The sequence below is a fragment of the Nerophis ophidion genome, linkage group LG12, assembly GCF_033978795.1.
Source record: "Nerophis ophidion isolate RoL-2023_Sa linkage group LG12, RoL_Noph_v1.0, whole genome shotgun sequence".
Taxonomy (NCBI): Eukaryota; Metazoa; Chordata; class Actinopteri; order Syngnathiformes; family Syngnathidae; genus Nerophis; species Nerophis ophidion.
This window is the reverse complement of record NC_084622.1, coordinates 31,902,050-31,915,965: the sequence shown is the minus strand read 5'-3', so window position 1 is coordinate 31,915,965 and position 13,916 is coordinate 31,902,050. Positions and strand designations below refer to the sequence as shown.

Sequence of the window (13,916 nt, the reverse complement as noted above, 5' to 3'; positions counted from 1 at the left end):
CCTGCGTAGAGCCGGCATCTGCGTATGTGTGTGTCGGCAGGGCGGCTGAAAATGAGGACAGTTCAGCGAATTGTTGTTGTTTTGGCTTTGTTATTAAATACTGTAGAAAGTTCATCTACTGATATGCAGTACTGCAGTTCATATTTAAATTGTAAAAACATTTACTAAAATATGGACTTTTGTCTAAGCTGGAACCCATTTTAAATTGAACTCAACAAAGATTCTTAAAGTAGTCAATAATGTGACTCACTCTTCTGAGGCGGAACTGGATTGTCCTCCAGGGATCATCCCTTGCCACAGCTGAAAATAAAACACAACATTAATACGTTGAAGATGGGAGGTCTACAGTACCAAACACCCACAGTGTGGTTTAATGTCTATTTTTCTGCAGGGAGTAGATTTTCATGGAGTTTGGTATTGCTGGGATGCAACCAAGTGACCTGGAGGCACTTCTGTTGTCTTTTCTTGGGTAACAACCCTTCAGTATGGCTACCGTACAGACAGCACTGGTGCCAGAGTATTATAACGGTTTAGAGGCAAAAAAGAAAAATCAATAAAATATGCGAATGTGATGGAGTGGTTCAATAAACTCTTACGAAGAAATACTTTTTGTACAAGATTTTAAAAATTCAACATTACCAAAGTGATGATTTAAACTATCTGGTCGCCTACACTTCCTTTTACACCCTCTGAGTGGAAGAAGTGCAAAAGTATGGCGGTATATAATTTTTGAGATCTGTTCAGGTCCAAAAATCAGGCATTAAGCCATTAAAGACAATGTTGGACTTATTTGTTCATGGATAAGTATGTAATGAATATTTTAGGCCTGGGCGATATATATCGATTTTATCGATATAATCAAGATTTTGTTGCAGACAATTTGAAAATAAAAAATATTTTTTTCTTCCCCTTGCTCCAGCATACTTTTTCCCCCACGGGAGCTTCCATAGCTTGCGCCGTCCCATTAGTTCCTTAGCCGCACACATATCAAAACATCAAAACATGCTAATGCTAACGATAGCGAGACAATTGTTCCCAAGAAAAAAAAAGCGTTATCAGTACACTGGTTTTGCGGCAACAGGCATGGAACAAGTGACTGCACAGCAAAGTTTGTTTAAAAAAGGCAGCAGCACAATTAATTTATTCCAGCATCTGAAACCGAAGCCTCAAGCAGAGTGCAGTATATACAAATCTTTACGAAGCGAATAAGAGCAACAACAACAAAAAAAACACAGGGCTAGAAATCACCTTACTATGGTAGAATCATTTACACCAGGTGTGTATGAAGACACTGTGTGTGATGAGAAGAAGCACAATACCTCGAGCGATCACTAAATCAGACATTTTGCACACCACCAAGATGTGTTAATGAAAAAGGCTGCATTTACTTTATCCATTTGTTGAAACAAATTATAATCCTCTCAATGTTTTACTTCATTATTTATTTGGATAGAATATTTAATACTATATTTTTATTTACAGAAATATGTTATTCAACAGAGAAGTTTGAAGTTTGCACTTTATTAACTTCAATGTTGGAGATTATTTGCATGTGGAATGCCACATTTTTGATAAAAGTATTCTATGAAAGCAGAAGCGAAGCACTTAACTTAATTATTTGAAAATTGTTCCAAAAAAGGTACACTTTATATCTGGTCTAAAAAGAACAACATACAAATTAGAATTTGTCCAAGAGTAAGATGCAGTGTCATTTCAAACTACTCGTTTTTTATTAAATCAAATTAAAAAAAATGTTTAGAATTGTATATTTTATTTGTATGCAATGTTTGTTGATTTTACAGTAGAGAAAAAATCTGAAATCTATTTTTTGTGAAAAAATGTAATTATATTTTTAGGTCGTATCGCCAAGGCCTAAAATAAAGATATTGACCGTTCAATTTGTTTATTTGTGTTCAAGCAATTTGCATATTACATAAATATATACTGTATACATTTAGTTTTTGCAGTTCCTCAACAGTTGCAAGCCAATTATTTTGCTCTCATCTATTATTCAGCACCTGCGGTTGTTTTAATAGTGTAAAGTTAATGTTTTGTCTCATTACATTTTTAAGTGACTCCCCTATTACCCAACTATATTAAGCGATACCAAGATACACTATGGCTTTGCTACTGAATTTACAGTTTACAAGAGATGTAATAATCTGCTTTATTAACAGTACCTCGTGAGGTTTTCTTGATGTTAATCATTGCACCGTATGCAATTTAAACAACACAATTAGTTCCATGTCCAAGTTTCAAGAAAACTGCTCAAATATAAGTATATGAAATAAATAAATAAATTATAAACAGGCATTTTCTGTTTATTTTTTAGTTTATTTAGACATAAACAAAGTGGTCACTGCAAACGTGATCGTGTTGTCAAGGTTCTACACAGCAGTAACCTTTCTATGCGTTGTTTGGTTGTTTTTAACTGTTTTCCTTGCATGATGGGGTACTTTAGGAACTTGAAAATAACTTTTTACAATGCATAATCATGTGTTTTACCTGTGTGTTAGGAAAGTTGGCCCGCACTATTCCAGGCAGCAGTTTGCTGTGTATTGCAGTGGCTGAGACAATCTGAGAAGAGGACATAGACGAAATGCTCTGCAGAGCTTTCTCCTTGGCATTGTGATCCTACAAAAAAATACAATAAAACAATAAAATATATGCGCGCATGCACAGACCATATATTTACACATACATATACACTAATGGTGGGGGAAATAATGAATTTTTAGATGCATCCCAATTTGGACATTATAAAATCGATTAGTAAACTTTAATAATAGATCAATTTATTGCAAGACAACTAACGTAGACAGTTGTAAAATTTAACTGACTGCAGCAAACCATTTCAACGAGTGATCTGACTAGCTCCTTTATTTTAGGGCACCTATGTTCCAGTTTTGCACACATTTCCATTAAGTTAATGAATGTGGGAATTAATTGAACTGTTTCTTGTTGGAAATTTACTGTTTTTAAAATTGCAAGTGATAAACGCTTGTTTAGTGAAACAAAATGGAATGTAAAACTGCATCAATATACATAAATTAAAGATGTACCAATAATCAATTTTTAATTGAATCGTAGCTCCTGAATCTTAATTGTAAGGTGCCCAAAGATTTTGAGCAGTAAAATATACCCATATACCAAGATATACACACACACACACACACACACACACACACACACACACACACAAAATATTAATTATTTTTATTAACATTTAAAACTGAGCACACTATCCAGTTATCATGTTTCTTACACTTTTGTGTCTGATTTGCCATTACTGTACTGTCCTGTATTATATAGTCAACTTTGCATGCAGTTGCACTTCTAAGACGTTAGATGGCAGTGCATTAGCGTATAGACTACAATATGTTGTCGAGCTAAGAAGTAGCCTTTGCCATTCAGTTTAATGTACCGGTCTTTATTTTTGTTGAATCCAACAAAGGGTTTAAACTGTAAATATTGTGCCTATTACACACCAGCTGTTTGATTGTAACGTGTATCTTAATTGTAGTTTTCATTCCCAAACTTGGGGGTGATTAAATCACCATGATCTTAATCGGTAGAAAGTCTGTGGTAAATCCAGTGTAAAGTAACATCGAGCTAGCGCATTTTGGGCCTGATCTAATAAGATCCAAACACCACATGCTAAACACTGTGTGAAAACCATAAAATTGTGTGTACTATTAGTGGGAGTGTTGCATGTGATCTACTATGTCTGTTTGTACAATTGATCTCTGGTGCGGACCATCCTATACAAAATAGGTTTTTGCACTTTTCTACTATACCAGCTTTCACCATTGAATCACTCATTTACTGCACATTCATGTTATAATTATGCTCCAACCCGCGGCGTTTTGCTATATTTTCAAACATGCAGGACATATGTACTACTTTTACTGGGTATTTTAAAAGCAGTCCTCTGGTGCATCTACAACAAAACACACTTTTTTAGCAAGCTGGAGGTACACTCAGCATAAAAGATGCTTTCACTAACTGTGAGTGTGTGCCGGACTGTTCTAGAGAAAACAAAATACATATTCAAACACGTAGAAAACTGAAAAGAACGCCAGGAGACACCAAAAGGCATCAATTGAATCAGCTTCAATTAACCCCTCCAGCAGCTATAAAATGATATTGCTAAATAGACAGATTTTGACGGATTGAAAATGTCAGAACCGGACTGCATCGGAACGGAACTGCAGCACGATCCCCTCTTCTCGCAGATATTTCTGTGCAGCTGCCAGTTTGTACGTTCTTTCTAAACGTACTAAATAAAGTACATATGAATATTTTCTGCATATTCATGAAGACAGATACCCTATATCAATTGCACTCTATTTTGCTCACTTAAGAAACGCAATCCTCTGCACACAAGTTTAGTAGAACAGCTTTGTGTGCCATATCAAGTTTGCACGTGTTTCAATAAACGCAAACCATAAGTAGTGAGCGCCTTTTTTTGCTTTGTTGGCATGAAACACTTTATCATGACCGAGAGGCAATCTGGCTAAGAGGATTTGAGTATTGTATTCTTCTCGGCGTCATTTCATTCCACTATAAAAAGTTAAGATGCAATAGGAATGTTGTCAGGTGGGTTTCTCAGCACACGCACATTTAAAAAAACACTTTTTATGTATTGTGTATCATTCTCACAGCCTTAGTTATACCTTTATTTTGGATTGAAACTCCCTTGATTTTCTTCTGGCTAAGACCTGGATATGACTTGATACCTGGGAGAGGAGAAGAGAGGTAAGGAGAGTAAATTTGAGCAAAGCAAATGAGATGACAGTGCTGTTATAGAACAGACTAGCGTACGGCAGAGTGGAGTGCGCAGTAACAGCAAATAGAAAGACAGGAAGAAACAACAGCAGGTTACCATGGTTATGAAAGGACTCTTTACGTGCACGCACCAACACACACACATACTACTCCCCCAACAACAGAGATATCTATTTACCGGTACAGCATTTGAAAATAGCAGGAATAACCTCTACTGGGTAAATGACTGAGGTATTATTTGATAACTTTTAGTTAATAATGTCATCTAATATAGACCTATGAAAACAAGCTATAGTGCAATTTTACCAAAATGTTCATTAATTTCATATATATTATTTACGTATATAAAAATTACTCAATAGACGTAACAAGATAGATTTTCACACAATCTTCAATTCATACCTGTTTTCTTGTCCGTGTTTTTCCTGTGCGGAGTTTGATGTATCTGGCTATCAATTCGTTTCGACCTACACCGCAAAGACAAAACATAGCACATTGATGAAATATCTAAGAGGCGAACTTGTCTGTATGCAAAAAACACACACACAACCACATTTGAATGGTCTTTACTTCCCTAATCAGAAATCACATGAGCAATTTAGCACTATTGACCTGGTGACACTGTGACATGCAGCCTCGCATAGTAGCACTGTGATCACCATACCCCTGTTGAGTCCCACACACAAATCCACGCACGGACGCACGCACGCACGCACGCAGGCAGGCAGGCAGGCAGGCAGGCAGGCACACACTCACACACACACACACACACACGCTCTTACAATCAAACACACCGTGGCTCTGAATACACATGACCCAACAATACAGGCATTCATGCAGACTGGCCATCTCCTGATTAAAGAAAGCAGCAGGCCAGCTGTAACCATGCTTACAAGAGTGCACATGTGCGTGCGCGCGCACACACACGCGCACACACAATTGTATTTGTTACCTTCTTGAGACCAGAGAAAAATGCCTACCTCTTTAGGATCACCCTTTGTAGATATATAAAGATTTGTATTTACAACATGAATGATATATACATACTATGCAAATCTAAAAATGCTGTTTGTGAAAAATGAGTTGGAATTTGACAAAAAAAAAGTCCCAATTTCCCAATGAAAACTTAGAATTATTATATAAAAAGTCTTAATTTTACTCAACACGAGTCAAAATTTTACAAGAAAACTGAATTTTTGTGCATTATTATAAAAGTTGGAATTTTACTTGACAAACGTCACAGTTTTATAAGAAAACTTTAAAAGTTTGCCAATATTATAATAATAATCAGAATTTATATTTGGCAAAACTATCACAAAAGTAATAATTGTACTCAAAAAAGTCACTATTTTAAAAGAACAACCGACGAATTGGCAATATTGTAATATTGCCAATATATATGACAAATGTCACCATTTTGCATTAAAAAGTGAAGTGAAGTGAATTATATTTATATAGCGCTTTTCTCAAGTGACTCAAAGCGCTTTACATAGTGACACCCAATATCTAAGTTACATTTAAACCAGCGTGGGTGGCACTGGGAGTAGGTGGGTAAAGTGCCTTGCCCAAGGACACAACGGCAGTAACTAAGATGGCACAAGCGGGAATCGAACCTGCAACCCTCAAGTTGCTGGCACGGCCACTCTACCAACCGAGCTATGCCGCCCTATGAAAGTAATACTTTTACGAGAAAATATTGCAATATTACAGAAACAGAAATAATATGAGAAACTGTTCCCAATTTTATAAGGAAAAAGTCAACACATTGTAAGAAAAAGACTGCTTTTAGTTCATTTATTTTTTGTTTGTAATTGTTTTTTAATCTTCATTATTTACTTCAAGTTACTACAGTATGTCTCTATATACATATTTATTAGATTTTTTTGTATTAATTTTGGCCAAAGGGGGCGCATTTTAATGTCTTACCCACTTGTTATTACATATGTTGGCCAGAGGGGCAGCATTTCAAATCTTTACACACACTTGTTATTTCATATGTTGACCAGAGGGGGAGCACTTTTAAAAGCGACACACAGTCAAATTGAACAATCCTATTTGGGACCACCCTCATTTTGACCACCAGGGGTACAAATGAGACATTCTCGATTAGATGCAATGGTTTTCCGTATTAGGACCATGATTTATGTCCTAACTTGTTCACCGGTCCTCATATTGAAGGTACTTTTCCTTGTTAGTGTTTCAAGAAGGGTAGAAATACAAGAACACACACACACACACACACGCACACACACACACACACACACACACACACACACACACACACACACACAGACACTCACACACACTGACAATGCTGAATAATTCAACCCATTTAATAGGGAGCACAGCATGACCTGGCTAGTTTAGATTAGTGTGGCCTAAGGAACCAGAGATGATGAAGCGTGCGTTCACATCGACAACACTTTTTAAAGTTCGGAAATGTTGAATGGGGCAGTTAGATGTCCTTATATGCCACATAGTTTGCATGCTGGTGAAATGTGGGTGTTTGTGTACTGTTTGGTTGATGCACTAAGGTTCTTTCTATTCCAATCAAGTGGAAATCAAACTCAGGCCAGCTGGCTAACTGGTGGTCAAGATCAGCACAAAGCCAAACCTCAACACATAACCCAAATGGTGCACAACAATAGCCCTAACCAACTAGCAGATGGTGTGTGTGTGTGTGTGTGCGCATCCGTGTATGTGTGTGTAAGTGTGATCTGACCAATCACACTCACTGAGATAGGCAGCTTAGACTGATAAAATCTACAGCTCCTCGTGCAGGTGTTTTCCTTCCAGCAGTCAAACGCTGCCACTGACAACAACACGTACACATATACATGTACATACATGCATGACTGCCAACACACACACACACACACACTCGTGCACACACGCACACACAGAACAAGTCCTGGCTGTGGAGGCTGACATCTGACTCCAGAGGGGCCAGCTGGTCTTTCTAGGAGGCTTAACGTTGAATTATCATCCTTCACTAACCCCGCGGCACACATCCTTCTCTTTGGCCCTCTCTTTCTAAGAACTCCCCAACACGTACACACACACACATACACAGACGTTCCCTCCCTCTGTCCATCTATCCTCTGTTCTGGCTGTTCCCCTTCCTCTCCTATGTCCTTCTTGGAGTGAATAGGCTTCCCTTCTGCTCCCGCCCTCTCCCAGTCTCTGCCTCCCGCTGTACTTGCCCAGTAAAAGACTTCAAGGCCAAAGTCAGATGGTCATTAACGATGACAAACAGAAGCCCTGCAAAACACGCACGCACGCACGCACACACACACGATTACTAAACAACTGTTTGAGAGAAGAGGAGGGTTAATACTTTTAATGATCTGGTACAATAAAAGGACACCATTTAAAAAACATGGGTACGTCAACTTACGAGTGGTTTAAGAACTAGAGCCGTGCCTCGGCTAATTTTTATGCTTCGAGTTGCAAGCAAAAATTTGAGTTGTAAGCATCCCTGTCATTACCTGGCGTGGCAAATGTCACAGTGAACCTGGCAAGATCCACCCAAAACATCTGGTCTCACTCGCATTAGTTTATAGCAAGATTTCGACGTAACTTTGTTTTCAAACCATGGGAAGGAAGAAAGTAGGTGCAGAGGAGAGTGCTGAAAAGAAGAAGCGGTTGACTGAATAGTCTTCGTAGATCATTGAGTTAAATTTTAAAAAATCATCAAAAACATGACTGAGCGTGTCACCAACTTGGGAACCAATTGGAGCATATCACTGCTAGTTTGCACCACACTGAAGCACACTCACTGCGTTCCCTCCCATGCACTAAATTAGTCTGATTTCTCAAGTAGTCAAGAACATCCACATGTGAAGTCCCAGTGTCCATGCACTTTATCTAATGCAGGGGGAGGGAACCTGTGGCTCTAGAGCCAGATGTGGCTCTTTTGATGACTGTATCTGGCTCTCTGATAAATCTTAGCTGACGTTGCTTAACACGATAAGTAATGAATAATTCCACTTGTAATCACAGTGTTAAAAATAATGTTCAAAATATAAAACATTCTCATGCATTTTTAATCCATCCATCCGTTTTCTACCGCACCTGTTCAAGAAGTCGTGTTAATGGTAAGAAGTTATTTATTTATTATTGGTTAGTGTGGGGCTTGCCCTCCTGGGGGTTCTTCAGACCCCCAAACACCGACATGAGAGCCCGTTTCAGGGTTACAATATTGTTTTATTAATAGTATTTCCAGCCCCAACCCAGTCTCTCCTCCTGGCTGCTGCTTATAACAGAGAGACAGGTGATTAGATAACAAGGCCCAGGTGAGCCATCTACACACCTGTCGCTGCAGGCCCGCAGACCACGCCCCCTCCACAGTTAGCGTCAGAATAACAATGTTATTACAAAGAATAAGAGACTTATTATACTCTAGAAATGTTGGTCTTACTTAAAAATGCATGTGTTTAGTTGTGTTCAGTGTTAAAAAAAATATTATATGGCTCTTACGGAAATATATTTTTAAATATTTGGCTTTTTGGCTCTCTCAGCCAAAAAGGTTCCCGACCCCTGATCTACTGGGACTATTGGTTATACGCTGTGTGCCTCCCAATGACTGGTGGGCACTTCCTTCCATTCATTTCCCACCGCTTGTCCCTTTTGGGGTCGCGGGGGGGAGGGATGCTGGAGCCTATCTCAGCTGCATTCAGGCAGAAGGCGGGGTACACCCTAGACAAGTCGCCACCTCATCACAGAGCCAACACAGATAGACGGACAACATTCACACTCACATTCACACACTAGTTCCAATTTAATGTTGCCAATCACTTATTTCCTTTTAAAAAGGATAAATGTACACTAAACAAAAATATAAACTAATCACTTTTGTTTTTGCTACCATTTTTCATAAGTTAGACTGAAACGTCTAAAATGTTTACTATATAACAAAATACCTATTCCTTTGATTGATTGATTGATACTTTTATTAGTAGATTGCACAGTTCAGTACATATTCCGTACAATTGACCACTAAATGGTAACACCCGAATAAGTTTTTCAACTTGTTTAAGTCGGGGTCCACGTTAATCAATTCATGGTACAAATATATACTATCAACATAATGCAGTCATCACACAAGTTAATCATCATAGTATATACATTGAATTATTTACATTATTTACAATCCGCGGGGTGGGATGAGGAGCTTCGGTTGATATCAGTACTTCAGTCATCAACAATTGCATCAACAGAGAAATGTGGATATTGAAACAGTGTAGGTCTTATTAGTAGGATATGTACAGCCAGCAGACAACATAGTGAGTTCACATAGCATAAGAACGAGTATATACATTAGAAGTACATTTGAGGGATGTGAATGGAGGAGGGTATTAGTAAAGTGTTGAAGTTGCCTGGAGGTGTTGTTTTAGAGCGGTTTTGAAGGAACATAGAGATGCACTTACTTTTACACCTGTTGGGAGTGCATTCCACATTGATGTGGCATAGAAAGAGAATGAGTTAAGACCTTTGTTGGATCGGAATCTGGGTTTAACGTGGTTTGTGGAGCTCCCCCTGGTGTTGTGGTTATGGTGGTTAAGGAAGTAGTTTGACATGTAATTCGGTATCAAGGAGGTGTAGCGGATTTTATAGACTAGGCTCAGTGCAAGTTGTTTTACTCTGTCCTCCACCCTGAGCCAGCCCACTTTGGAGAAGTGGGTTGGAGTGAGGTGTGATCTGGGGTGGAGGTCTAAAAGTAACCGGACTAGCTTATTCTGGGATGTTTGGAGTCTAGATTTGAGGGTTTTGGAGGTGCTGGGGTACCAGGAGGTGCAAGCGTAATCGAAGAAGGGTTGAATGAGGGTTCCCGCTAGAATCCTCAAGGTGCTTTTGTTGACCAGAGAGGAGAGTCTGTAGAGGAATCTCGTTCTTTGGTTGACCTTTTTGATCACCTTGGTTGCCATTTTATCACAGGAAAGATTAGCCTCTAGAATGGAACCTAAGTACGTGATCTCATCCTTCCTGGTGATAAAGATGTCACCCACTTTTATAGTGAAGTCACTGACCTTCTTAAGTTTGATATGGGACCCAAATAGGATGGATTCCGTTTTACCTTAGTGTATGGATAGCTTGTTGTCAGCGAGCAAGGTGCAAATATTGAGGAGTTCAGCACTGAGGATTTGTTCCACCTGTGACTTGGCCTTGCCGGATACCAGCAGGGCCGAGTCATCCGCAAACAGGAACAATTCAGTGGCATGCTGATGGCATGTCATTTACGTATATTAGGAACCGTAAAGGCCCTGATATACTGCCTTGGGGGACTCCACAGCTTACTGAGAGGGGAGGGGACATGGTGCCGTTCACCTCTACCACCTGTTTCCTCCCCTCCAAGTAAGATTGCATCCAGCTCGATGAGGTTTCGTCGAATCCGATTGCTCGGAGCTTATCCAACAGTATAGCGTGGTTAACGGTGTCAAAGGCCTTCTGAATGTCCAGCATGACCATGCCGCAGTATTTGCCCGCATCCACCTCATGTTTGATGTGGTCGGTCAGATAGAGAAGGCATGTGTCAGTGGAGTGGTTAGTTCTGAAGCAAGATTGGAATTTGTACATTAGTTTATTAGTAGCAAGGTATCTATCAACCTGTTCATAAACTATTTTCTCCATTACTTTCAAAATGGATCTGAGAATAGAAACAGGTCGGTAGTTACCAGGTTCTAATTTGCTTCCTTTTTTATAAAGGGGGGGTTACTCTTGCTATCTTGAAATCCTTGGGTACTTGGCCTTGTTTGATTGAGAGGTTTATTATATGAGTGATTATTGGGGCAATGGTGGTGGCAGAGTCCATGAGGAATCTGGAAGGGATATTGTCGAGGCGGTGGCCTTGTTTGGGTGGAGCGCGCTCAATTTATTAAATGATTATAAATATTGTTCACAAATCTGTCTAAATCTGTGTTACTGAGCACTTTTCCTTTGCCAAGATAATCCATCTCACCTCACAGATGTGGCATATCAAGATGCTGATTAAACAGCATTATCATTGCACAGGTATGCCTTAGGATGCCCACGATAAAAGGCCACTCTGAAATGTGCAGTTTTATCACACAGCACAATGCTACATATTTTTTGAGGGAGCGTGTAGTTGGCATGCTGACTGCAGGAATGTCCACCAGAGTTTCTTTACCATAAGCCACCTCCAAAGGAGTTTCAGAGAAATTGGCAGTACATCCAACTGGCCTCACAACTGCAGACCATGTGTAACCACACCAGCCCAGGACCTCCACATTCAGTGGCTGAACTTCCATGATCGTCTGAGACCAGCTACCTGGACAGCTGTTGCAACAAGTGGTTTACATTACCAAATAATTTCTGCACAAACTGTGAAGGGAAGTTAACCTGCATGCTTGTTATCCTCATTGGGTCTCGACCTGACTGCAGTTTGTCGTCGTAATCGACTCGAGTGGGCAAATGCTCACATTCAATGGTGTTTGGCACTTTGGAGAGGTGTTCTCTTCACTGATTAATCCTGGTTTTCAATGTTCAGGGCAAATGGCAGACAGCATGTGTGGCGTCAAGTCGTGAGAGCGTTTTTCTGTTGTCAACGTTGTGAATCGAGTGGCCCGTGGTGGGGGTGGGGTTATGGTATGGGCAGGAGTATGTTATGGACAACAAACGCAAGTGCATTTTATTGATCGCATTTTGAATGCACAGAGATACCGTGACGAGATCCTGAGGCTCACTCTTGTGCCATTTGCGAGACCATCACTTCATGTTACAGCTTGACAACGCATGGCCCCATGTTCCAAGGATCAGTACACAATTCCTGGAAGCTGAAAACATCACAGTTCTTGCATGACCACCATACTCACAACAAGACATGTCACCTGTTTGGGATGATCTGGATCGGCATACACAATAGTGTGTTCTAGTCCCTGCCAATATCCAGCAACTTCACACAGCCATTAAAGAGGAGTGGACCAATATTTCACAGGCCACAATCAACAACCTGATCATAATCTAGGCAAGGAAAATGTGTTGCACTATGTGACGCAAATGATGGTCACACCAGATACTGACTCATTTTCTGATCCCCCCACCCAATAAAGCATAACTGCACATTTTAGAGTGGCCTTATATTGTGGGAATGTATTATCTTGGCAAAGAAAATATGCTTACTAAGATTTAGACAGATTTGTGAACAACATATGAGAGGAATAGGTCTTCTGTTTATATAAAAAAGTTTTAAATCTTGGAGTTCAATTCATTAAAAATTGAACCAAAAACACAAGTGTTGTGTTTATATTTTAGTTAAGATATAAACAATATATATTTCTGTTATCTGCAGCTCCTTACAAGTCAACACTAAGCTGAGCTCTTTTGTAACTGATGTCCGTTGTAATATTGGCACAGATTCAAACAATATGTCTCTAATATTTATGCTAATTTTTAATAGGAGACAGCATCAAGAAATGACCTAAGTTTGCGCTAAGATTGCTCAAAGAAATATACAGACCGAGAATAATGGAAACAAAACTTTTGAATGTCTTGGAGTTCATTTAATAGGCTCTGATGATCAATGGAAGGGATTTTAAATCCAAAGGAAAAAAACGTTTGTCCCCCCACCAATACTGTTGCTATTGTTCTGGACTATCTTGCCCGCTGTGTGGAATACAGAGTTATAGTTAATCCGTTTGTAATGCACAAATGCGGCATTAAGAGGTTTGTGTATGCTTTATTATTTGCCTTTACAGTGCTGTACACTTAGTGCTACTAAATGAAAAAAAATAGTATCACATAAGATTTTGTAGCACAGAGGATTTTTGTAGCAATATGAAATGTGTTAAATATTACAATTTCATTATTAACACTCAAACAGGGTACAGATGTGCACACATATAAACAATGTCAGCATTAGGCCTACTGTAACACAGAAAACCTCTCTAAACTGTGCTAACACGGTCACTAACACGAGTGTAGGGCGATATGGATCAAAACTCATATCCTGATAAAGATTGGCCCATAAATTAACCCATAAATGGAAATATTTGTTGACGTAACTATATATCTCCATCATGCCTTGATTTAAAATTTTCAGGACTTATAGGGGTCCCAAATACACAAAAACAGGTACCAACATGTACGAAAAGTAGGTTTTGCATAATAGG

At 39.2% G+C, this 13,916-nt stretch overlaps 1 protein-coding gene across 1 annotated transcript in view; it reads right to left on the bottom strand.

The window, feature by feature from the left end:
- The window catches only part of LOC133563313 (transcriptional enhancer factor TEF-1-like), a 128,954-nt gene that overhangs the window by 28,720 nt on the left and 86,318 nt on the right, over nucleotides 1-13,916 (bottom strand). The window contains exons 3-6 of the mRNA XM_061917382.1: nucleotides 5,191-5,255; nucleotides 4,677-4,739; nucleotides 2,506-2,634; nucleotides 251-300 (exon numbers count right to left, since the gene is read on the bottom strand). Coding sequence (XP_061773366.1) covers nucleotides 251-300; nucleotides 2,506-2,634; nucleotides 4,677-4,739; nucleotides 5,191-5,255 — 307 coding nt within the window. The remainder of the gene's footprint in view (nucleotides 1-250; nucleotides 301-2,505; nucleotides 2,635-4,676; nucleotides 4,740-5,190; nucleotides 5,256-13,916) is intronic.